The sequence below is a fragment of the Gracilinanus agilis genome, chromosome 3 (assembly GCF_016433145.1).
Source record: "Gracilinanus agilis isolate LMUSP501 chromosome 3, AgileGrace, whole genome shotgun sequence".
NCBI lineage: Eukaryota > Metazoa > Chordata > Mammalia > Didelphimorphia > Didelphidae > Gracilinanus > Gracilinanus agilis.
Window position 1 is genome coordinate 249308554 of NC_058132.1, and position 26486 is coordinate 249335039.

A 26486-nucleotide genomic window follows, 5' to 3' on the forward strand; every position below is an offset into this window, starting at 1 on the left:
GTATGAAGGAAATGCATCTAACTTTTGTGCTATGAGCTTGGGGAAAACCTCCTCCCAGAAACAATAACCTTAGAGGTCAAAAGATATGTATCCTGCAAGGTTGTGTAAATGAAGACAGATTCTCAGTCTGATTCCATCTCAAAGGGAGGTTTCTACTATTTTAAAGCCTTTGGTGCCACCTAGATGTTCTGATGGTTTCATGAAATTAACTATAGAGAAACACCTTTATGAGAAAAGACGATCTGGGGTGTGAGACATCAAGGTTATTCCAATATTAATATATTCTCCTATTTCCCCAAATCACTTAACAACCTGTTCCTATTACTTTGTCTCCCAAATAAAGAAAGTGCCTAACCTCACTTCTTTTGCTGCTTGTCTGAAAGCTGTATTTGTTGTTTAGTGGTTTTCAGTCATGTCAGACTCTTTGTGACTCTATTTGAGGTTTTCTTGGCAAAGAGTCATTTGCCATTTCCTTGTTCAGCTCACTTTACAATTGAGGAATCTGAGGCAAACATGGTTCAGTGACTTGCCCAGGGTCATATATCTAGTCTTTCTGGAAATTCTTCCAAATTGCTTTCTAGAATGGCTGCACCCATTCATAGGTCTTTCAGTGAATTAATGGGTCTATTTTCCCAAAATCCCTTCAATATTTGTAATTTTCCCTTTAGCCAACTTCATATCTGATGAATATGAGATGGAATTTCAGAAAATAGGTAGACTTTTACAAATAATATTCTATAGCAGACCACATCTATATAGTCACACCACTGACTAACTATTGTCTTGTGGGAGACACAAAAGCTCACATTACGATTATTGTATGTTGACTATAAAAAAAAGCATTTGAATTAGCAGAACCAAATGTTATTTTGAGGGTATTTTAAACTTAAACAGTGTGTCTCCCATACACATGAAAAATCATATGAGATTCTTTGAAAGTTTATGTGTGGCATAAAATAGGGGCACCTGTGCTCACCAATGATGTTTGCCAGGGTCATGTAGTCTATCGAGTAGATAGTGGTACAGCTCAAATAGAAGACAGATTCTCTATTGATGGGGAGGCCCCTCAAATACTAATTTTAGAGACGAACCAAAGTCTTGAAAAATGTCTATTGTTCAAATAATGCTGTGTAGTTATATGAACTCTTCACAGAACTGATTTATCAGAGTATATATAGATTTGTGTACATATACATGTACTTTATATTTCAGTTTTTTTCAGTCATGTCTGACTCTTTGTGACGGCATTTGGGTTTTCTTAGCAAAGACATTGAGATCTCCCTATTTCACTGAAATCCCAAGTCTAGTCTCTACCTTCTGGCTGGTTGGTTGTTGTCCTTCTCTATGTTCAGGAAAGAAGTGAAAGGGATAGAGGATCCCTATTTGATGAGGTCTCATTCCACAATCAAGTTGAGATTACAAGGTGTGGCCTTTTATCTGAAGGAGGGTCTACCATGAATCTTAGTGCTTTACGGTGAGAACAGAAGGAAATCTGATTGGCTGCAAGTGAATGGGTTTCTTTTAAGAGATATGTCCTTTAAACAAAGGTTTACAACTTCTAATTTCAAGTTTTCAGTAAGTAAATCTGGTTTTCCTCTGATCACTGCCACCTCACTTATACTAAGGAACAAAGAGATGGTAAAACAAAGAGAGATATAGCACAGCCAGGCTATCTCCTGGACCTCAAGTAGAAAGGAGATGATTTTCTGTTCCATGGATGCTTCTGTTCTTCCTTGGAACTTAAAGTTCTACCTGCAAATACAACTTCCTTTTCTTTTGGATAGAGTCAAAACCACATTCTGCTTGGTTCACCTCCTTTCCTCTCTGTCTCATGTTCTTTCTTTATTGACCTGAAGATTTCTGTAAGCATAAGAAAGCCTTACCAGCAGAGGCATATAAAAAAATCGACAAATTAAAATAAAACAAACTCAAACAAAAAAACCCAAATCTTTGATAAGCATTTACTCCCTCTAGCCCTAACTAAAGGTGCCTATGGTTTCATGCGACAATCAGTCTTTTCCATCAACAAAGGATGGGGCGAATTGGAAACAGTATAACTTCCTTCTAAGCTTCCAGTTGGACAGAAAAAGCAAGACTACCAGTGATTTGAAGCTGGCTGAGCTGGATGTAATCCCTTTCAAGGGTAACCTGTATTTATTTTAAGAGGTGAGAGTGGAAGTATACTTTCATGCCCATCTAACACATTTTTTCCCCTACCTTGGCTCACTCTGAACAGGCAATGATGCACATATTATTCTGTTTGGGTCTTATTCTGATTGGGTCTTGAGTTTATGAAACACATTAGAAAAGTTCATGTGGTGCTTTGGCTGATGGCTAAAAATCAAATATTGTAAACAAAAGGGCAGAAAGATAACCATCTGCTTTTGGGTGAGGTAGAATAATGTCTCCTAAGCCAGAGATTACTCCACTTCAAGAGCCATGAAGCCTCTTGGGACTTAAAACTTTTCACTTTGTCTCTCTTAGAAAAATGTTAAATGCATGAGGTGATGCTGACTTACTCATATGTTCTGAAGTGAAACAGAAAACAAGACTCTTGAAGAATCAATTGAGTCTGAACGGTGTGGTGGATGGGGCAATGGAGTGGGAGCCAAGATGATGTGGGTTCAAATTCTGCCTCAAATACTAGTAGTAGGACTTTATATAAGTTAGTTAACTTCTCTGGGTCTGTTTCCTTATCTTTAAAATGAGGAAAATTGATTCAGTGACATCCAAGTTCTCTTCCAGCTCTAAATCTATGATCCTTTGAGGTTATATCCTGGAAAGGGGATTTTCCCTCCTAGAAGTATGTTATGATAGGCGTGAGAGGGACAGAGATCACAGATGATTAGAAGATTTGGAGCTGGAATGTATATAAAGGTGATCAACTTCAATTTTTTTATTTTATGAATGAGAAAATTGAGGGCCTGAGAGGCTGACTTGCCCAATTTCAGGCCACAAGTAAATAACATAGCCATGATTTGAACCTCAATTTCCTGCCTCTAAATCTAGTGCCCTTTATTTTGCCACCCTGGTACATGATTGGATGAAATAAGGAACTTTGGTCTAACGTGATAATTAATTAAAACATAATATAAGGCATATGATTAGACATTTTTAGATGTAAGAGATGTGGCTGGAAATAAGAGTGTATTATCTGCAAATGAACCTATTTATAAGTAATCTATACTCTTTCTCCAGTCCATTTTTGTTTCTTTTCCCTAAACACCGCCAGAAATAGTTTCTCCTTTTATTTAAATGAAAGCCATTCTTTCAGTTATTCAAAGAAGAAAGTTTAACTAAAGAGAAGAGAACAATCCCTTCGATGTGCTATAATTTATGGTACAAGCCTGCCTTCATGTTACGCATTAGATGTACATCTGTAGATTAAGCCTGAATGGCATAAAGAACATAAGGAATTAGGAGAAAAGGAGGAAAATCCAGAAAGCTATCAGAGATGATTTTGATAGTGGTGATTTTTGTGATGATGATGATGATGATGATGATGACATTAGCTAACACAATATTTTAAAGTTCAAAAAGTTTAACTGCCACTCATAAAGTTTCTCCCTTGTCAGAAGGAGATAGCTTTCAAAAGAGCATAGATGCTATCTATACAATTAAAATCAAAGAAATGAAAATCTATACATAACTTTAAAAATCCAACATGTCAGACAAATTCCAGCTTCATTAATAAGAAGTAAAATGGAGACATTTGAATTCAATGTAAGTACCCTGGGTACAGGTTCTGTGCAATTTATCTCTGGGTCTGCCTCTATTTCTCCATATCCATAAGGCTCAAGTGAGATGGTGGAAATAAAACCACTTTGTAAACTTTCTAGCTCTGTAGGAATACTGTACCTGTGATAACATTGGAAGAAAGAACTCTGAGAAGAGGAAATTAATTCCCTTTACCAATGGATGTCAGGATCTTCTTGGGTCTTAAAGTTGTTATAGAATTGCCTGAGGCCCCGAGGAGATGAATTTTTTGCTCAGTCACAAAGACAGTGTGTGGCCAGAGGAAAGACTTGAACTCAGGTTGTCTGTATTCTGATGCCAGATCTATATCTACTACCAAGTTAAGTATTACTACTACTGCTGCTGCTGCTGCTGCTACTACTACTACTACCACCACCATTCTTCCTTCTTGCTATACCCATGGAGCTAATTTGATTGTAAGCTCTTTGGTAACAGCCATTTTAAAGCCTGTTCTTATTTTGTAAGTCCACTGCTCTTGGTACAATATAGAAGTACTCCAGGAATGTTTTTATCTCAGTGACTGATTCAAATCAGTATCACCCAACAGTCCCACATCTAAGGCATTGGGCTACTATTAGAAATGATGCAGTTTCCCTTTCAAATTACACTAAAGTACATCTTTGTTATTGTGTAACATGATCATTTTATCATAAGTTCCCCCAGGATAGGAATATATATTACAATAATATATATATCACTACATGAAAATACATTGTTGAGTTCTGATCCTGGAATCTCAAAGTGGACTAATTTATTGTGAATGTTACACAGACTACAGAATTTGAAAAGAATGAAAAAGGAGAAATGGATTTAAGAAATTACAACAGTACTGACATGAGCATTTCTGGAAACATTAAGGAAAAAATAGCGAATAATCTTTTGGAGATAGTTTACATGTAATCAGCAAATTAATCAATAGCTTTATTAAGTGGTTACTCTATGTCAAGTAGTTTGTGTTGAGATACAAAATGAAAAGTAAAATATCATCTGCCCTCAAAGAGATCACATTCTGTAAAACACATTCTAAATGTGTATGATATGTATACATATACCCCCATATATATTAAATATAAGCTATTTTGGAAACTAGGGAAATGTTTGGGAATAACAATTTGGGAATAAAGAAAAGCCTCATATAATCCTATCATAGACAGATGAACTCAACAACTCAATGACATTCTACTTAGTCCTAAGTATTTAAGATTATTAATGTCAGTCTTCAAAAAAAAAAAAGGACCTTAATTAAAATTAGAACTGAGAAGGGATTAAATTACTGATCACATCTACTTTTGCTACATGATAATGTCTAGTAATTAAAATTTTTATATCCAGCTCGAACCAACATTTCCCAAACTCTTTACATGACTCTAAAAGAGAGGTCTATCCTATTTTAAGGATCTTCTTGCAAGAAATGTCAGAGGCTCTTTAAAATTAAACACTGTGGTTATCATAGCCAACGTAGTAGTCTTTAACAATTCCTCACAGAATACATATATGCACAAAGTACTAAAAAAAGGTGCAAAATTTTCTACATGTTCCATTTTAGAAAATATATTTTCACTCAGTTCTAAATTGCTGCTCCTAATTAACTGATGATTTAGATCAAGGTCATTATCAACTCAAATGACCAAACGTGAAAAATACTGTTCTCATGTCAGAGACCTTGAAGTAAGAATGCTCTAATGGGATTAAAATGCCTTGCAAAGAATTATAACATGAATAGCTCAAGAAATCTTAATTTATAAAAGGTCACAGAGTTGCAAAAAGCATCGCTCATTTCAACTAATTAAATGAAATTTTAGTTAAACAGCACCTTCAAATATTGGTATTGCAGCTGCAAGTGCATTTAAATAGCATTTACTCAGATATAATTAGCACAATTAAACATGGGTAGAAGTAGAAACACCATTCCTAATTATATTGATATAATCAGTTTTATTAATGCTTTATGGCAACAAAAGTGACATCTGACAGTAGAATACAGTTCATAACAGTATCTAGTGCTAAGCATTTTAACATATTTGGAACAAAAAGCCTTGTAAATTGTGGAAATTAAAAAAAAAAGCCTCTGTACTAATAAAGGTGCTCTTACCTGTTACGATACCATAGTTGGGTGGTTCAAGAATTACTCCATAAAACTGGATGATGTTTCTGTGACTGAGGACACTGAGTATTTCTGCCTATTGAAAAATCAAAGACAAACTGAGATAGTATAATTTTCACAATTATACAATGTTCTAATAAACCAGAATTGCTCAACTTCTGACCATGTTGGTCTTTTATTTCTCTATATATACACAAATTCTTTATGCAAATAGCCATTGACTTTGGAAAAGGAGTCTTTTATAGCACTTTCAGAAATGAGAATTTCCTTTATTATTTAGAGTAGAAACATGTTGCCAGGATTTTTGCAAAGGCAAATGCACAACAGTGTCGAAGGACTGTTACTTTACTAAGGGCTTTCCTAATTTTAACTCAGTGATACACTTGAAACACTTTTACTTCTGAACATAGGTTCTGACTTTTGGAGACCAGATTGGTATTTAGGAATGCATGAGACATTCCTTTGTAGTCTTTCTTCTGGGACAGAATTTGTTTTGTTAAATATACTGTGCTTATCTTAGCCAACAAAGTAGTCTAAAGCATTTCCTTTCTGTAGAAACAAAAATAAATTCTAAAAATATCCTTTTGTCAGATTAGGCACATAGTATATTCTAGTTACTAACCATATCTAGAGTTTGACGAACCCAAAGATCCATGCTTTGGAGTCAAGGACTCACCATTTGACAAAAATTGCTAGGAAAATTGTTAAGTAGTTTGGCAGAAATTAGGCATAGACCATCATTCACACCATATACAAGGATAAAGTCAAAATGGATAAATGATTTAGACATAAAGGAGGTTATCATAATTAGGGGAGAATGAAAAAATGTGCCTCTCATATCTATGGATAAGGAAAAATTTTTTAAACAAACAAGAGCTAGAGATCATGGGAAATAAAATGTATAATTTTGGTTATATGATATTAATTTTTTTACACAAACAAAATTAATGCAGCCAAAATTAGAAGAAAAGTAGGAAACTGAGAAATATTTTACAGCTAATTTCTCTGATAGAGGCCTCGTTTCTCAAATAAATAGGATACTGTGCCAATTTTATGAAAATACCACTCATTCCCCCATTGATAAATGGTCAAAGGAAATGAGCTGGCAGTTTTCAGAAAAAAAAGAAATCAAAATTATCAATGGTCAAGTGAAAACATGCTCTAAATCACTATTGACTACAGAATGCAAATTAAATCAGATACCATTCTACATCTATTAAATTGGCTCAAGGGACAGAAAAGGAAAAATGACAAATGCTCAAGAGAATGTGGATAAATAGTCACACTAAAGCATTCTTGATGGAGTTCAGAACTGGTACAACCATTCTGGAGAACAAATTTAAACTACAACCACCAAATGCTATAAAATCGTGCCTATTCCTTTGAGCCAGTGATGATATTAATAGGACTGTATCCCAAAGAGATTAAAGAAAAAAGAAAAGGATCTATTTATACAAAAATATTTATAGCAGTTCTTTTTGTGGTGGCAAAGAACAGGAAATTGAAGGGATGCTCATCAACTGGAGAATGGTTGGACAAGTTGTGGTATATGATTGTAATGGAATATTATTGTACCATAAGAAATGGTAAGTGGGCTTACATCACAAAAACCACGGATGTTTTACATGAACTGATGAAAAGTGAAGTGAGCAGAACCAGGAGGACATTACACATAGTAAATGCAACACTGTAATGATAATCAACTGTGAAAGACTTAGCTATTATGATCAAAACAATGATTCTAGAAAATTCCAAAGGATCCATGATGAAAAATGCTATCCATGTCAAGAGAGAGAGAACTGATAAACTCTGAGTGCAGATTGAAGTATACTTTGTTTCACTTTATTTTACTTGGAGGTTTTTTGAGGGCATGGTGGTGTGTATTTTCTTTTGCAACATGTATAATATGGAAATATATTTTGGATGACTGCACACATATGAACAATATCATATTACTTTTTCAAGAGGTTGAGGAGGGGCCGAACTAAGGAAGAGAATTTGGAAATCAAAATTTTTAAAAAATGAATGTTAAGGTCTAAACATGTAATTAGAAAATATTTAATGAAATAAATATGTTAAAAATAAAAATATTCTTTTGTTGCTATATCCAGGTTATTAAAAATTAGACAAGAACTAGAAAAAGTAGTCATAATTCAATAGTCCTGACATGGTCACCATCATCCTTGGAGAGGATAGCGTTGATGTACAAAAAGTCCTCACTAGATTTTAAAGTCAGCAGAACTAGGTTTATATGCCATGTATAATCTTTATGATGTAGGACAAGTCATTTCATTTCTCTGGGGCTCAGTGTCCCCTCATATAAAATGTGAGAGTTAGACTAGATGTTAACTAAATGTCTTTCTATCCAAAAATCTCTATGATCCTCTGAGATTGTAATGAATAATTCACTAACCCATGAACCCATACTGAACTTCCTGGTACTAACATATCACTATTCTTCTGTGTACTAGGGTGAGCCAATGAGATAATGTATGTAAAGTTCTTTGAAAACCATAGAGCAGAATGTAAATATCAGATATTTTGAAATAACGATGAGAAAGAGAATGCAGTAATCAAGAAACCAATCTAGATGTGCCTTGTTAAAACCATATGCCTGAGTCTTCCCAGACACTCAAGAGATCCCAATCTGCTAGTGGTGACATGAATGACCAAATCAGAAATTCAGTAGTTTTAGCCTGATGATTATATCTTACAAATAGATTAATATTTTGGATGAACAGATTCATGGATTGTTATAGATGAAAGGGATTTAAGGTAATATCTGCTCCAACCAGCTCATCTATGGATTCACAAGGTGATGATTTAGTTTATAGCAAGGTTTTTGATTTCTGCTACAATGGTCCATCTCATGGCTTTACGTTCCCTCTTTTTGGAATCCTTTTGAAAGATCTACAGAACATTAAATGAACAAATGCTGAATCTTAGCCTCTTTCCTTCATTTCACAATTTTTGCCTTCTTAATCCTAGTCATATTCTGATTTCCTTAAGAAAAGAAGTAAATCTTCTGCCTTGGAGCCAATGCACAGTATTAACTCCAAGATGGAAGGTAAGGGTTTGAAAAAAAAAAGCAAGCTATTTGCATACTTAATCATCTATTAATTAAAAGTATGCGCTGAAACAAAACAAAAAAAGAAAAGAAAAGAAGTGAAATGCTGCTTGACTTTGCAGTCTCTCTTCAGCTTTCAGGTTTGCTCTGTTCCAGCTAGATGTGCTTCCAAAATTCATGTGCCATAAAGTCTCTATAACTAGAGGTTAGAAATATTACAATCTGTTAAACACATTTAGGAGAAAGGAAGTAAGGAAGTTCAACTCTTTTTTTCTGGGAAAACAAAACAAAACAAAACAAAGGATACTTAAAGTAGCCTACTTATACTAAAGTCCACCAATTACATTATCATCCTGTATCTTGTTCCAGACTGGCTTATCTCATCAACCTATCAATTGCTCTTTCATTTTTATCTCTGATTTGTTTTGGAGAACCCACAACTCTAATTATGACTTACAAGAAGGAAAAGAAGAAACATGAGTCAGCTGTATGATGTACTTCAAAGAGTATTAGATTCTGAATTATGCATATGAGTGAGATTTCCCAGTTCTGCAACTTACTACTCTTGTGATTCTAAGCAGCAACTTTATTTGTAGAATGAAGGAGTTAGATTTGTTGTTATGTCATTTTCAGATGTGTCCTATGCTTCATGACCCCATTTTGGATTTTCTTGGCAAAGATACTCAAGTGGTTTGCTATTTCCTTCTCCAGATCATTTTACAGATGAAGAACTAAGGTAAACAGGATTAAAATGACTTGCTCAAGATCACACAACTAGAAAGTGTCTGAGGCCAAATTTGAATTCAGGAAGATGAGTCTTCCTGATCCCAGGCCCTATATTTTATCCATATATATAGAGAGAATATATTTCATGTACATATACACATATACTTATGTATATATGTTTATGTATGTATATTCTGTGTGCATGTATGTGTATATGTATATTAATAGAAATGCATATATTTATATACACAGAGAATATACATACATATACATATGTGCCTAAATATATATATAAATATAAATAAAATGTATACCTAGCTACACAGGGGTTAGATTAGATTATCCCTAATATTTCTTTTGTCTCTAAATTTTTAATTCCATGAATCCAAAAGTAGAAAAAGGCTTCAATGCATGGCTGGACATAGGACTGGCCTTAGAATCAAGATGACTTAGCTTTCAAATTCTGCCTTTGGCACCTACAACCTAGTGACCAAGGCAAGTTACTTGACTTCTTATTGCTCCAGGCAATTCTCTTAAACTAAACTTTATCATAAGCCAGTTGCAGATCAGTATCTATAGGGATTTCTACAACAGGAATTCTCTGATTACATCATAAATACATATATTTTTTAAAAGAGCCATAGATATATTTCTTTGGTTTTAAGAGGTTTGTCAGGCTAGTAGGCTACTTTTCTTCCTTCCTTCCCTCCTTCCTGCTCCTCTTATTCCCTACCTCCTCCTCTCTCTCTCTCTCTCTCTCTATTTCTCTCTCTCTCTCTCCCTCCTTGTGCCTTACAATCAACAGAAGTATTGGTTCCAAAGTAGAAGCAGCAAGGGGGAGGCAAATGGGGTTAAATGACTTGCCCAGAGTCACTCAACTAGGATGTGTCTAAGGTCACATTTGAACCTTACTACAGAATCGTCTAGCTGTCTTTTGTTATTGTTACTTTCAACATTCTAATAGCCTCAAATCTCCAGACAGGGAATACAGGGGAGAAAAGGGAAAGGTTCTAACCTAGGTCACTGTTGGTCCAATGACTACTGAGAAAATCAAATAAGACCCCCTTTCCAGAACCTGGAGTACTCTAGACCGGTGATGTCAAACACAAAATTGAAACAGGTCCTTGAAGGTCCATATTGATTTAGAAAACCACAAATTAACATTATCTGTGTTATATTTCATTTTTATTTCTTTCCTTAAATATCTCCCAGTTATATTTTAATCTGGTTCCCCTAGTCAGAGTTTGACAACTTCTATTTACATTAAATAATATCACTGAGGGTTCCCATATACTTCGGGGTAATTTCAAATCATTGAGTCTGGTTTTCAAAGATCTAGTTCATACAAGTAAGATGCCTCCAGGAGCTCAGAATTCAAAAAAGTAGATTTTAGTCCTCCCCAGGTTAGGTCAATCCCTTGACATAAACTCTTCATCTGCCCCAGGCCTGCCTGGAAGCAGGTCATAATCAGCATAGATACATTGTGAACTTGGTCAACATTCCTAGCATTATTCTGTACTAGGCTAGCATCCACCAAGATCAGCTAGGATGGATCTGAAGCTCTATTGCAAAGGTCTATGGCTGTGAGAGCCATAAACCCCTGTGGAAGGAGGAGGATGGAGGTGGAAGGCATTGGAATATGGGGCGGGGACTGAAGGGCCCCCTGGGGCACATCCTGGGGCTCTGCCCAGACTGGCAGGTCGGGAGGTGGGGCCAGATATGGCTCAAGAGCCATATGTTGCTGATCCCTGCTCTACTGGATGCTGGGAACAGAGTTCCTATATTTTCCACCTACCACCATTCATAACTCAATGATTATTTAAATGATGTATACCCTATTGTTATAGCATCTGCTTCTTTTGGTTGCTCTGAAATATATTATTTTGGTAGATTCTTATGCCATTATAAGCTCCATTTAATTCATTTTGCAAATTCTATAACAATATCACAGACAAGGGAAGATGGAGTTCTTTGGATTTTTTCTTTGGATCTTCAGAGACTAAGTAATGTTGTAGATACTACATCTATTTAAATGTGCAAATGTTTACTCAGAAAAAGTAGAACTGAAGATTGTGAAGTATGTGTTTTCAATTTTTTCCCCCTGAAAATGCACATATAGGATTTACTAACTTTGGTAATAGTCAACTATATAACCTTTGTACTAGACTTGGAATTACATTTTATTATCTATAACTGTGGAAGAGAATAAAATCCAGTTTGGAAACTAAGTTTTAATGTGTATACTGTGCCTCTTTTCAGTCAGAAAGTCTAAGTTTTTTGTTTGCTTTTTTCTGAGGCTGGTCCTGGTTGGAAGCACAGCAGTCTTTCATAGATCATATTCTACTAATGATCAGTCTTGGAGAGCTGACCTCCTCTGGTTCCAACCTGGGCTTGTTTGCCCTCCTTAAGCAGTCTAGTTCCCCAGTTCCCTACCCCCTACCCTCCCACATGCAAAAGAAGACTCACAATATTGGTGCCATACTTAATGAAGATTCGTTTTGCAAATCTAAAAATTATAAAGAAGGGAAGAAGGGGTTCCTTGGCTTAGCCTACCAAAGTTCAGAATTCCCATGTTCAAATGGTCCAACAGCCTGAACCTTCCCCAGCATGAGGATTGATAAATGTACCATCACACTTTACCTCCAAGGTTTTCAAAAAAGGTCACCTTCTTGGGAGCCTTTTATAGGACTAATGTTCTTTGTGAATATTTGTATTATGTATGAGGCAAATCTTTGATACTGTACTATTTGAGCATCCCCTAAGATATCAGAGTTAAATAAAAATGGGGGTCATAAAACAATATCTAAGGATTCCTGAAGGCTGGAATTATTGACTTAGCAATGGAAAAGTTATCCACATTTTATTTTTATTTACTTTGTTAAATATTTCCCAATTACTTTTTAATCTAGTTAGAGCCCTCTCCAGATTGTTGTTACATTTGAAACCTCTACTCTAAGGCAGGGATGGAGAACCTTTTAGAGACAGAGTGCTGGGTCCTGCTACCTCACCCCTAGTCTGAGTGCCATGCTCCTCCTTTCCACATGCTGGGTATTCCCTGCCCCACCTTACCCCTAACAGGGGAGGGAGGAAGTGCTCCCATTGGGCTGCTGGAAGGAGGGGTGGGTTAAGTGAGGAATATCCTCAGCAAATGTAGAGAGGGGGTGGGAAGTGGCCCCAGCACTCTGCTCCCCTCCAGCTCTGCCACCTGTGAGCCATCTACCCTACTCCCTGTGTGCTCCCATTGGGCTGCTGAGAAGAGGGGTGGGTAATGTGAAAAAAAAGTCATCAGGCATGGTGGAGAGGGGGAGGGGAGTAACTCCTCTTGAGCTGAGTCCCTATGGAGCTCTTGGCAGGTGGGAGTGGAGGAGAGGGAGGGTGGCCGCATGCCCACAGAAAGTGCTCTGCATGCCATCTTTGGCACCTGTGTCATAGGTTTGCCATCACTACTCTAAGGAATTACTGAGTTTATGGCAGAATTCTATTCCTTAACCCTCCTATCTATGATCCTCCATTCAACACTCATCAAACTCAATTCAGAAATAACAATGTTGTATGCTAAGGATTTGCAGAAAAGACTGTCTTTTCTCTTCTATTTGAAAACTGAATCCTGGGCACATTTAATAAAGCATAATTAAGCATTTAATAAATAATCTTCCCTTTCTCCTTTTTCCTTCCTTCCTTCCTTCCTTCCTTCCTTCCTTCCTTCCTTCCTTCTTTCCTTCCTTCCTTCCCATCCAATCTAAAAACAAACTAGTTCTCTGTGTTGTTTTGTTCAGTCATGTCTGACTCTGTGGCGCATTTGGGATTTTCCTGGCAAAGGTACAGGAGTAGTTTGCCATCTCCTTCTCCAGTTCATTTTACAGATTAGGAAATTGATGCAGAGTTAAGCGACTTGCCCAAAGTCTTCCTGACTTCTGACCCAGCACTCTGTTTTGTGTGTCACCTAGCTGTCCTAGGGAACCTACTTCCCTAAAAGTGCCCTACATTCTACCTAGGTGATATAGTACTCTTTTCTATACTGACCCTGACAGTCCCAGCCCTAGACTTGGTAGTCCAGTTATATCTTTCATTCTCACTCCCCCTATTATGCTGACATTCCCACTATTTCAGAAATTGGGGAGAAGGCTTGGGAAAGGGGCTACCATTGATATTAGAATCCTTTAGACTAAAAGTATAAATGTGTAAAGCCAAACACTTGTAGCCCACTGGACATGTCTTTGGACAAGTTTAAGTTTAGCAATTTTCAAATCCTCTGTTTTGATTAATACAACAATATGCAAATGCTTTTTCGTTCATTGTACTTTTATCCCACCATTATCATGACTAATCTACCCCCTTCCTCAAAATAAGGGGAAGAAAAAAGAAAAACTTGCCTCTTACTTGTACAGAAAAGGGGAAAACCAGCCCCTCAACCTACTCTTAGCAATGCTGTACTACAACCTAAAGAGCCGGCTTGCACTATTTCCAAAACATTTTCTGTCCTGTATTTAATGACCAGTGTTACCCACAGGCCATGCCCTTTGGAATAGTCACTTCAGACTTTAGTAGCACATTTAAAGTGACGAATAGCAAACTTAAAACCTATAAATGGGCTTTTTTTCCTCCCCAAATATGGCTTATGGGTGCTCAATACAATCAGTGAAGTGTACTGGATTATCTCATTGTCTTATGTAATAAAGCATTCTTCACCAAAGCTCTCCCCTAAAAATCCACAGCAACATGGAAATAATCATGGCTTCAGTTAGCAGATTATCTAGTCAGGTGAGTTCTACCAACTTAGAAGGGTTTCAAGTACTGTCCCAACAACTGATAAAGATCATGGATTAAGTCATAGAGAGATCGTGTCCATTGGTGGAGAGCTCACACTGACAAAAAACCGGGGTCCTGAAGTGCTGAACTAAAAATATGATATAACAACTAGGAGGCACAGTGAATTGAACACTGGGTCAGGAGTCAGGAAGACCTGAGTTTAAATCTAGCTCAGATATTTATTAGTTGTGAGACCCTGGGCAAGTCATTTAAGCCTGTTTGCTTCACTTTCTTCATAAGCTGGAGAAGGAAATAGTGAACCCCTCCAGTATCTTTGCAAAGAAAACCATAAATGAAGTTATGAAGAGTCAGATATGACCAAAATGATTAACCAACAAAAACAAATAAGGGATATGTTAGTTGCAGCAGGTATGGTGAGGAGAATCTTTCCTCTGATAGACTGGGACTCTACAGGTACAATAACAAAACATATACTACTCCTTTGAATTGCCATAGTTCTGCTACTTTGGATAAGTCATTCAACTTTTCCTTAGTTTCCTTATATGTAAAATGAGGGAGTTAGACTGGATGACCTCTATGGCTTCTTCTAGTTGTAAGATCTATGATCCGATGAATATTTCTGTAAACATTTGTCTTTCTCTTTGGTTTTGTCTTGATGTCCTAGCTTCCTGAAAGGCTCAACTGACACCAGAACTTTCTCTGATTTCCCCAATTGTTAAATGTTCTTCTCCCTCCTCTTAATGACTTCATATTTCTTTTATATTCATCCTGTATTTATTTATCTATGTACATGTTCTTTCTCCAGAGAACAACAAATGTCAGCGAAGGCAGGAATTATTATTTTTATTTTTTATCTTGTCCACTAGCTACCGTTGTGGCTGAAACCTAATGGATTCATAATAAATGTTCATCAAAATAAGAGGAATGTTTGTTGGTATCTAAGTCCTTACCAAGTAGATCCTCTTTTGGGGAAAAGTAATTTCTTTTCTTTTAAACTAATCATATTAAGTAACTTTCCTTAGTTCTATGAAGAAATTCCCTCTGGAAGAACACCCAATTGCCAAAGTTTATGGGAATAAATGTCTTCATTTGGCATAATCTTGGAGAACAGCTCAGGCTAAATTCCAAAGAACATGCTGCTCTCTAGTAAAGAGTGGGCTCTTTGGTTACATATCTTACTGAGGGCAAGCTAACCTGGCAAGACTGGAGGGTAACTAAAATTGAATGAAATAAATGGTGAAGATTTAACATTTGGAGACCATAAAAAGTCATAAACAGCCAAGGTGAACTAGATTTATACAAATATGGGGTTTATGTAGAATTCTGACAACATGAGAAGCAAAAACATTTTATATATGAGTTAGAAATAGGTTAGTGGGCAAAAGTATGTCCAAATCTCCAGCTAACAAACTTCTGTGATGCTGCCAAAGGAATTGCTTTCTGTGTTAAAAACTGGTATATGACTGTGAAGAGTTTTTTTTTAATTTTTTAACATTTATTAATATTCATTTTTAACATGATTTTTAACATGATTCATGCTCCTACTTTCCCCTTCACCCCCCGCTCTTCCCCCACCCATGGCCGATGCACATTTCCACTGGTTTTAACATGTGTCCTTGATCAAGACCTATTTCCAAATTGTTGTTAGTTGCATTGGTGTGGTAGTTTTGAGTTTACATCCCCAATCATGTCCTCCTCAGCCCATGCGTTCAAGCATTTGTTTTTCTTATATGTTTCCTCTCCTGCAGTTCTTCCTCTGAATGTGGGTAGCGTTCTTTACCATAAATCCCTGAGAGCTGTCCTGTGTCATTGCTTTCTGCTGGTACAGAAGTCCATTACATTCCCCTCATAAGACTGTTGCTAAAATTTTATAATTCAAGGCCATGGATTCAGTTGGCTCGCCAATAAAATGTAAGGGTTAAATTAGGGGTTTGACAAAATAAGAGAGCAGCTTTTAATCTTGGATTTTAATGAGAATATAGTAGAGTTGTAAATTAATATTATCCCTTTAAGCCAGAGAAAAGAAAACTTATAGTAGTTTTTAACAATTAACAATTTAGTTTTATTGAAATAGAGATAGTAAAAGAATATAGTAAAATGAATATAGTAAAAGAGGGAAATATAGCAAAGAGGTAGAGAAAGAAATTTTCCTAATATCTATACTAGCTATCCTATAACTGCCTATAACTACTATCTAAAATTGCCTATATCTATCTATAATTGCCTATAACTACCACTAATAACAACCACCCCACAAAGTTCCAACCCAATCCAGCCAATCAAAACCAATCCAATCAGTGTTTAATCCAACCCCAATTAGGTCTATCAACAAAGATCAACCACCTCCCAAAAAGTTCAAGAAAGGGAAAAAAAAAACAAAACAAAAAAACAGCCCAAACCAAAAGCACCAAATCCAAAAGCCAAAAAGTTCTCTAAAGGCTAAAACCCTCTCAGTAAGCTCAGGCTCACTTTTTATATTCCAGCAACTAAACATCAACCACCAACCCAACACACTCCAAGCAGCCAATTTATCTGCAAATGCTAGCACCTGTCAGCAAATGACTACCCGCTTCTTGTCAGCAACCGACCCTGGCCTGGATTTTTATCTCCTTCTTACCTCATTTCCTGTCTCTCTGGTTTCCACTTCCTTTCACTGTGGACTGGTTAATCCCTACACATCTCTACGGTAAAAGGACCTCCAGGCCCCCAGTTAAATTAGAAGAAAGGGATTAAGAATTTCCTTTTATAGTTGTGAATAAGAACTTTTTAAAAAGTTCACTTAATTAATTAATTGTTTGAGGCTATTTTTCCATGGTTACATGATTCATATTCTTTCCCTCTCCTCCCATAGCCAATAAGAAATTCCACTGGGTTTTACATGTATCATTGATCAAGACATTTCCATATTATTAATTTTGCATTAGGGTGCTCGCTTAGAGTCTACATCCCCAATCATATCCCCATCAACTCATGTGATCAAGCAGTTGTTTATCTTCTGTGTTTTTGCTCCCACAATTCTTTCTCCAGATATGGCTAGTTTTCTTTCTCATAAGTCCCTCAGAATTGTCCTGGATCATTACATTGCTGCTAGTAGAGAGTCCATTACATTTGATTATGCCACAGTGTATCAGTCTCTGTGTACAGTGTTCTCCTGGTTCTGCTCCTTTCACTCTGCATCAATTCCTGGAGGTTGTTTCAGTTCACATGGAACTTCTCCAGTTCATTTGATTAAGAACTTTTGAAAGATTTGTTGGTTAGTCCTTTTCCAGTTGTGTCTGACTTTTCATGATTCCATTTGAAGTTTTCTTGGCAAAGATACAAGAGTGATTTGCCTTTCCTTCTCTAGCTCATTCTATAGGTAGGAAAACTGAGGTAAACAGGGATAAGTGAGTTGCCCAGAGGTCACACAACTAGTAAATATCTGAGGCTGGATTCGAAGTAAAAAAGATGAGTCTTCCTGAATCCAAGACCAATGAAAGATTATATTTTTGTTAAATATCTCCTAGTTTTTTGCATAACAAGGAAGAGATCTGGAGGGACAGTCAAGATATCTAAGTTCAAAATCTAATTCTACTAGCTCTGTGTCTTTGGTCAAGTCATTTAAATTCTCAGACTTTTAACTTTCCCAATCATAAAATGTAGATGATAATTGCTGTCCAGTTTCCCTAGCAAGGTTGGCACAAGAATTTGGTAAGATAATAGGCACAAAATCATTTTGTGAACAGTAAAAGCAAAACAAAATTAGAAAAAAATAAGTTCTCCCTTATTACTCTAAACTTGGCCCTGTCACTAACTGTGTAACCTTAGGCAGGTGATTTAACCTCTCTAAAAATGAATTTCCTCATTCATAAAATGAGAGAGTTGAACTAAATGACTTAAGGATGGAAGGGACCTCTGAGGAATCCTTCAGTCTCTTCCAGAACTTACTAACAGTTAGATCACAGAATTTCTCAAACTATAAAAACTTCTTTCTCTACCTCCATTTTTTGTTATAGGAAGCAGTTTAGTGGTTCAGTGAATAGAAAGCTGGGCCCTGCATCTGGAAGACTTGAATTCAAATTTGACCTCAGGCACTCACTAGCTGTGTGACCCTGGGCAATTGAGGGATGGAGGAGAGTGGTTCATTCCTGGTTTCAACCATAGTCAATTAACCTTTGTTTGCTTTGAAGTATCTTTGCCAAGAAAATTCCCTATGGGATCACAAAAAATCAGACACAAATCAATGACAACAAAATTTTGATCACATACCAGCATATTTCATTTCACCCTTTCTCAAACTGCATCCTTTCCAAGATCTAAAAAGCCATTATCTTTCCACTTCACCCATTTTGCCATTCACACTAAACATACTTTTTGTCCTTATTATAAGTTCTGGGACCCTTGATTCACCCCTACTCTTACAGTCCATCTGTGGCTTCAATTGTTTCCATACATATTCTGGCTCTATAGTCTCCCTGCATCCATCATGTTTCATTAGCCATTGCCTTAGCATATCTTATTCTGGTAATCTTCCTCCATTCTCAACCTGCACTTTGTACAATGTCTGGCACATAGTAGCCGCTTAACAAATGCTTGCTGACCATTTTATGTAATCCTTACTTTCTAATTTCTCTGCTCTTGAGTCAAGGTTTCTGGGTAAAAATCATGAATTGAACTGATTTTAGCCATTATATATTAGTCATTCTTGATATTACTCTTGATATTTGGGCTTTCGATAATACTTAACAAGATTTCTCTATTCTTTGGGCAACTTGTCTCATTCCCTACAGCAACTGATCCAAATCTTTTCTTCTCTCCCCTCTTCCCTGATATTATCCTGACCCACATTTAAAGTATTTAATCTACTTCACAAGGAAGGCTGAAGCCAGTTATGACCATTCTTTTCCATTCCTCAAATAGTATTTGACTCCTCTCTTAAACTGTAAGCTCCAAAAGACCTAAAATCTTATCAAATTTAAGCTTTTTCTAGCTCTGCCCACAATAAGCACTTATTGTATATCTAATTAAACATGCTGAATAAATATTATTAAACAGTGGAATTTACTTATATAGGATGTTTCTAAAGTCTTAGGATGGGTTTAAGCTTTAATAGCTTAATTATTATTATTAAAGGTTATTATTAAAGCTTTAGTAGCTTTAATAGTTTAAAACTGTATTAAGAATTTGGAGATACCATGCACATTTTGCTTATTTTTTAATAATCTCACATAAACTTTAACTAAGAATTTCACTCATACTCTTTCTCTCTCAAAAAAAAAAATCAACGAAAGAAAATGTTTTTGACTGATGATCCATTAATAGAAACTTTCAATACCTAAAATGACCCTAATAAGTCCATATTTAAACATATCTCATCACTTGTTGCTAACTTAGCCTTAGATACTTAAATGCCTTTTCAACTCCTTCAGCCTCCTCTCCTCTTTGATTGGAGGACTGGAAGGTGGAACACTAAATTTCTCCCAATGCTTTCCTTTATGGAGGGCAGAAACTGGACTTCCAGATCATTCCACTCTTTACCTGCAGCTCTGTTTGGTGTCAACCCTATGGAACAAAGATTTTCTGGTGCCATGTACCTCTATCAGGTCGTGCCCCTTTCCCCTCTTTCCAGCTCCCTTTTGTGTGCTGTCTTCCTTCATTAAACTGTAAGCTGTAGAACAGAGGCTATCTTTTTTTTCCTTCTTATTTGTATCCCCAGCACTTAGCATAGTGCCTGATGTTTACTGAACTGAATTGAATATCTATCTGCACACTATAAACTAGAAGGGCAGATTATTACCTCATGAAAGGACCTGAAAAATCTGTAAGGCTTTCCTAGGATACTTAATAGTTAATATTTCCTTTTCAAGAGTTGTTGTTTTAATTTAAGGTAATTAGGAATTCCTCTATGGAATTACCATGTCCACACTTGCTGATTCTGCTAAAAGGTTAGTTCAAAATAAAGCCAAAACCCAAACTCTTTTCAGCACTAGACTACAGGGCCAGCCAGAAGCAACCAAATTTATTGCTAATAAAACTAGTTAATTGCACAGCATGAGGCACCCTCTCTCTATGCAAAATTACAGGTTGAAGAATTTTCAGCTACTCCAGCAATCTGATTAGCTGAACACCCCTAAGTGCTCTATAATATTACTCAACTGAGCAACAGAATTTGATTGTTTACATTCCAGAAAAGAAATGTTTGCCGCATTTGGCAATCTACACATGGAAATCTACAAAATCACTTCAAAACTTAGGCAAACTTGATTTTTTTTTTAATCTGAAAAGTCCTGGAGCAGCCTGAGAGTTCTGATTATACCGGCTCTTGAATATCAATATATTGATCAATATATATCAATTCCTAGGCTGGAAGTAGAATGATTGTATTGATTCTAGAATAAGTTTTTGTATGGTTGAACAGTTACTAATGAGTAACCAAACAACTGATTGCCATTTTCTTTTTTATTAGTTGTCAATTGTAAATAGAAAAATCTTAATAAATCTCTAATAAATATGATCATTTCTGAATTGGACAGGGCCTTAAAGTTTTCTCTCTCCTTGACTTTCAAACTCTTGACTTTATTCTTAGAGATGCTCCCTTAAATCCCTATAATCAGAAAACAGATCAGCTTTTTATTTTCAAAAGCCTCTAGAGATGGAAGTCCTACCAACTCCCTTAGTTAGCCATTATAGTGTTTAATAACCATCACCATCAGAAAATCTTCCCTTTTAAACAAGGGTATTGTAGTGTCAACTCTATCATACTGAGAGAACTGACTGTAAAAATTTCATTGTGAGCATTCACACCCCAGAAATTAGCATTGCTACGAATCAGGGATTGATTTATTGTTTGGTTGATTGTCTAGACTTAAGAAAGAAAACATTAATAATAAAGACTAAATTTAAAAGTCTGTGCGTGTGTGTGTGTGTGTGTGTGTGTGTGTGTGTGTGTGTGTACATTCACAAACCACTGTTAAACATTTATCAACCCATCCCTGCTATTTTAACTAACCCGAGTCCCTCCTGTTTGAGAAGTGAAGCCTCTTCCCTTCTCCTCATCCATTTTTGGCCAGTTGAAATGGAGAACATTTCTAATCTGCTAGTGATAGTTGGATATCATTATTATACCTACACTTGAAGGCATTATTACATTGAATTTGAGTCTTCTCTTCAGACTGAATAATTTCAATCCTTTTAATCTTTCCAGACAAATATTTTCCAGAACTTTAATCATTTTTTGGCAAAGTCTAAACAATTACACAATATAAAAACATGCAGATGAAACATCCAAATATCTGGAGTTGTGTAGATAAAGCATCCAGATGACTGGCTAAATTTTTCTTTTTTTCTAGAAGTTTTGGAACTACATACATCCATGCCTTTGTGAACCATTTTCAAAACCTCTGTGTCACTACCTCTTTGAAGGATACAAAACTATAGGTCTTTGCATAATGAAAGGCCCAGATATCATTTACATTATTTCCTTACATCAGTATTATATTTTTTCTTCTAAACCTAACTTCTGCATTCCTAAAAAGTTTGTTACTAAAAAAAACCCATCTTCAGCTTTTTTGCCCATCATCATCCCTAATCTTTGTCTGCTGTATTTGTACATATTTAGTTCATCTTTCCTCTATATTTGTCCTTTTATTTTCTTGTAGGAAACACTGTGACATGTAGGCAGTGCTGTGAATATAGGACTGGGTGGGCATGGAGTGAGGAAGATTTGAGTTCAAATCCAACCTCAGACACTTATTAGCTATGTGACACTGAGCAAGTCACTTAATTTGTTTACCTCAGTTTCCTCATATGTAAAAGAGAAGGAAACTGCAAACCACTCCAGTATCTTTGCCATGAAAATCTCAAATAGGGTCACGAAGAATCAGACACAACTGAAATAACTAAACAGCAACACAGCAACAACAGGCAGCATTATTGTGGATAGAGAACCTGTCCCTTGTCAGGAAAATCTACTTGGTTCAAGTCCAGTGTCTAACACATATTGTGACTGGACAAATAACTTAATGTCTTAATGCTAAGTGTGGTCACAGACTATAATTTAAATGAAAATAAAAATGTTCAATTATAAGCATTTATTTTCTATCTTTCCCATCTCATTGGAAAAAGAAAACAAAATACAACACTCATAACAATATGCACAGTCAAGAAATATAAGTTTCAACATTAGCAATGTCCAAAAATATAAGGCTTCGTTCTACCTATTGAGCCCATCACCCCTCTCTCAGGATACGGCTAACATCTCCGTTACAGGTGAATCATGGTTGTTTGTTGTATTGGTCAGAATTCTTAAGTTCTAAGACTATATACTGAAGAGCAGGGATTGATTGACTGAGGAAGAGTACTCATTGGGAGTCTCTCAAATCAGTGACATCAGAGATCTGGATTTCATTCTCATCTGTAAAACTGAAGAATAATGGTTGCTCCATAGGAGACAACTTACAAGGTTGTTGTCTGGATTGAATCAGGTGATATACAAATTTAACAGAAAAGACTATACAATGATTATTACCTTACATTAGTTCTTATTGATTTTCATTTTTAAGTTTATGATAGTTCCTTTGAATTCCTATTATTTCTATAAAATATTCTATATAGTGAAAGTCTAATCTAAAGAAACTAGAAAAGATTTTCTATCCTCAAAACAGAAACACCACTCCATCATGGTGAAGAAAGGAAAATAAGCATTGATATGGTACCTACTTTGTACCAGGCACTGTGCTAAGTGCTTTATAAATATTATCTCATTTGATTCTCACAACAACTCTGCAAATTAGGTGCTGTTATTATCCCATTTTATAGTTGTCAAAAAGGAGGCAAAAAGAGTTGGATTTGAACTCAGGTCTACCTGACTCCAGGCCTGGAGTTCAATCCACTATTCCACCTAACTGCTTGACCCGTGAAATCTATGCTAACCTTATTGGTGGATATGTAGAATAAAAAGGTACTTTAAAGAATTAGACCAGCTCAATGCTGCATTAACAGTTTAACAAATACTTACTAAATTCTTGTTATGTGCAAGACACTATTTGAAGTCTTTTGGTAAATAAAAAGCTGTCTCTCCTTAGCCTTTTCTAGGTTAAAACCCTGTTTCTCAGTTTCCTTCCACCTCTAAATTTGTGATTTATGCTATTTAGTCATTTCTCATATATCATGGATTTCAGACACATTAGTTAGCCAATATCGTCCTCTCAATAATCTTTATTTGTCACATTTAATTGTGACACCCATGCTTGGACACAAAATTACAAACCTGGTCTAACTGATACACAATGCCTTAGGGTTATTAACTCCCTTGATCTAGATATTATTTTAGGAGCTCATTTCTCACTTCTTAAAGTTAAAAAAATTCATAACTTCGTAGAAAACCTAATATTGCCTTGTTTTCTCAAATTTTGCATGCTTTTCAACTGAATAGCTTGGAAATTTTTTACATGCACAGATCAAGCCAATTCATCTATTTTTACCTAAAGTAAAGTATCTGTTCTCCTACTCCCTCTCTTCTCTTCTATCCCCACAGAAACTGTTAGCTCAAAAGTCACCAAACCACCTTCTAATCTCCAAATTCCATTAACTTTTCTTTTCTAGTCTTCATCTTCTTTGACATCTGAAGCATAGGAACCACTGACCATCTCTTTTCTTCTTTGCAAGTTTGAGGGTTTTTCCTATTTGAGTACTTTTTGTGGGGGGAGATCTCCTTTTCTTTCTCTTGGTCACTTGGGATGGATGTTCCCCAAAGAGCTACCATTTCTTTCTTTATTGTTCCTTTGAACAATTTCATTCGTACTCACTTCAGTTAAGAACCACTAGTGCTTTTTATTGCTATTAATCTCTATATTCTCAATATATTCTATAATATGTAATATAAAATATACCACATTATATATAATGTATAACATATAATAATAGAATGTATATTACATATTGTTCAGTCATGACTGACTCTTTGTGACTATAGCTGGTGTTTCTCCACAAAGAAAATGGAGTGGTTTGCCATTTCCTTCTCCAGCCCATTTTACTGATGAAGAAACTGAGCCAAAAAAAAGTTAAGCAATTTGCCCAGGGACATGAAGCAAATGTCTGAGGCCAGATTTGAACTCACAAAGTCGAATGTTTCTGACTCCAGGCCTGCCACTGTATCTACTGAATCTCCTAGTTGCCTATAAATTTAATATATATTCAATGTCTCAGTCAAGTCACAAGGTACAATGGAAAGACCAGGACAAAGGACCTGTTTTTGAATTCCAGTTCTCTTGGTTGCTACCTGTTGGAACCTGGGCAAATCACTCAGTCTATTTGGGTTTCAGTTTCATCATCTGTAAAATGAACATTTCCAAGGTTCCTTCTACCTTTCAACCCTATTAATGTCTCTACTTCTAATGCTACTAGTCTTAAAATATGTCTTGATTGTGATTTCCTTGGACAGTTACAAGAGCCTATAAAGTATCTTCCCACTAGAACAGTGATTCCCAAAATGGGCGCTACCACCTCCTGGTGGGTGCTGCAGCGATCCAGGGAGGTGGTGATGGCCACAGGTGCATTTATCTTTCCTATTAATTGCTATTAAAATTTTTAAAAAATTAATTTCCAGGGGGCTAAGTAATATTTTTTTCTGGAAAGGGGGCGGTAGGCCAAAAAAGTTTGGGAACCACTGCACTAGAGCATAGATTTAGAGCTGAAAGGAACCTTGGAAGTGATCTCATCTAATTCACATATTTTATAAATGGAGAAACAGAGATCAAAAGACATGAAGTAACTGGGCCAAACTGGGATTTGAATTCAGGTTCTCTTCCTCCTAATCTAACATTCTTCCAAGTTACCCCTTCCCATCTATCCTGGTAAATTATACTTATACCTTGGACTACTCATATTATTCATTTGCTCAAAATTTTTCAGTAGCTCTCTTTTGGCTAAGCAAAGAGAGAATCCCATTCTTAGCATTCAAGGCCCTACAGAATTTCATAGCACCTCACCTTTTTAGTCTTATTTCATACAGCTGTCCCCCATGTTTGCTAGGTTCCAATAATTTGTCATTGCTGTGCCTTTGTTCACAATCTTTCTTATTACTGAAATATCATTCTTCCCATTCCCCAAAGAATAATTCAATGCATGTAATTGATGAACCTTTGGCCAACATCCTCTCCTCACTCTCATTTTATCACAATCAGAAATAGCCTCTCCCATCTTCCTCACCCCCACCCTAGGCCAAATATTAGTTTCTTGGAGTTTTATTGTGGGTGTCATTTCTTCTTTAGACTACAAAATACATAAGGACAGGAACCTATTTTTACCTAAAGTAAACTTTATATCTTATTCAGTGCTCTCACTTAAATAGACTTTTTCTTAATGGCTGAGACTCTTCTATCAGTTAAACATATAATTGACTTATTAAAGCCTAAAGCCTACCCCTATTTACCTTTATCTTGTTGTAGTCCAGTGATGGGCAAACTTTTTAAAGAGGGGGCCAAAGGAAAGGAAATGCTCATCTGTTAGTCTGTTTCTAAGGCAAATCTCTCGAAGTTTCATTGTATTATATCCTACTCATTGTATTTGTCAGATTAGGAATAATGTCACAAGGCTGAATAGAACATTTCAGGGAGTCCCATCTGGCCCATTGGCCATAGTTTGCTCACCACTGCAGTGTAGGACCTTATTCTAACTTGTTGGCTTCTTTTAAAATCCATTTTCTTCCCTCTGCTGTTATCATTGTTGTGCCAACTGTAGACTTGATCAGAATACCTTCTATAGGTTCATTCGAACTACTGACAAAATATTTTTAATAGAATGAGGCTGAGGAAAGAAACCTGCCACTTACTATTAGTGACCTCCATACAAATTAGCATTCATCTAAATAAACTTCTTTGATTATAGTTATTTAATCAAATTAAGACTTCAGCAAATTCTGCTCTCATATCCAGCCTTCACTGTTCCATTCTGCCCAAAGTTATAGACACCCATTATAAGTAAAGCCTCAGGGGAAAAAAAAGACTGGTTCTTAATATCTGGAGACCCACACTAACATATTAATTCTGCATAAATACCATCGATCAGACAATCAACCACCAAGAA

The 26486-nt window shown here is 36.1% G+C and overlaps 1 protein-coding gene across 2 annotated transcripts in view; it reads right to left on the reverse strand.

The window, feature by feature from the left end:
* MAP3K20 (mitogen-activated protein kinase kinase kinase 20) overlaps positions 1-26486 on the reverse strand; it is a 187863-nt gene that overhangs the window by 108585 nt on the left and 52792 nt on the right. For both annotated transcript variants that reach the window (XM_044669786.1, XM_044669787.1), the window contains exon 2: positions 5849-5936. In XM_044669786.1, the coding sequence (XP_044525721.1) occupies positions 5849-5936 (88 nt within the window). The remainder of the gene's footprint in view (positions 1-5848; positions 5937-26486) is intronic.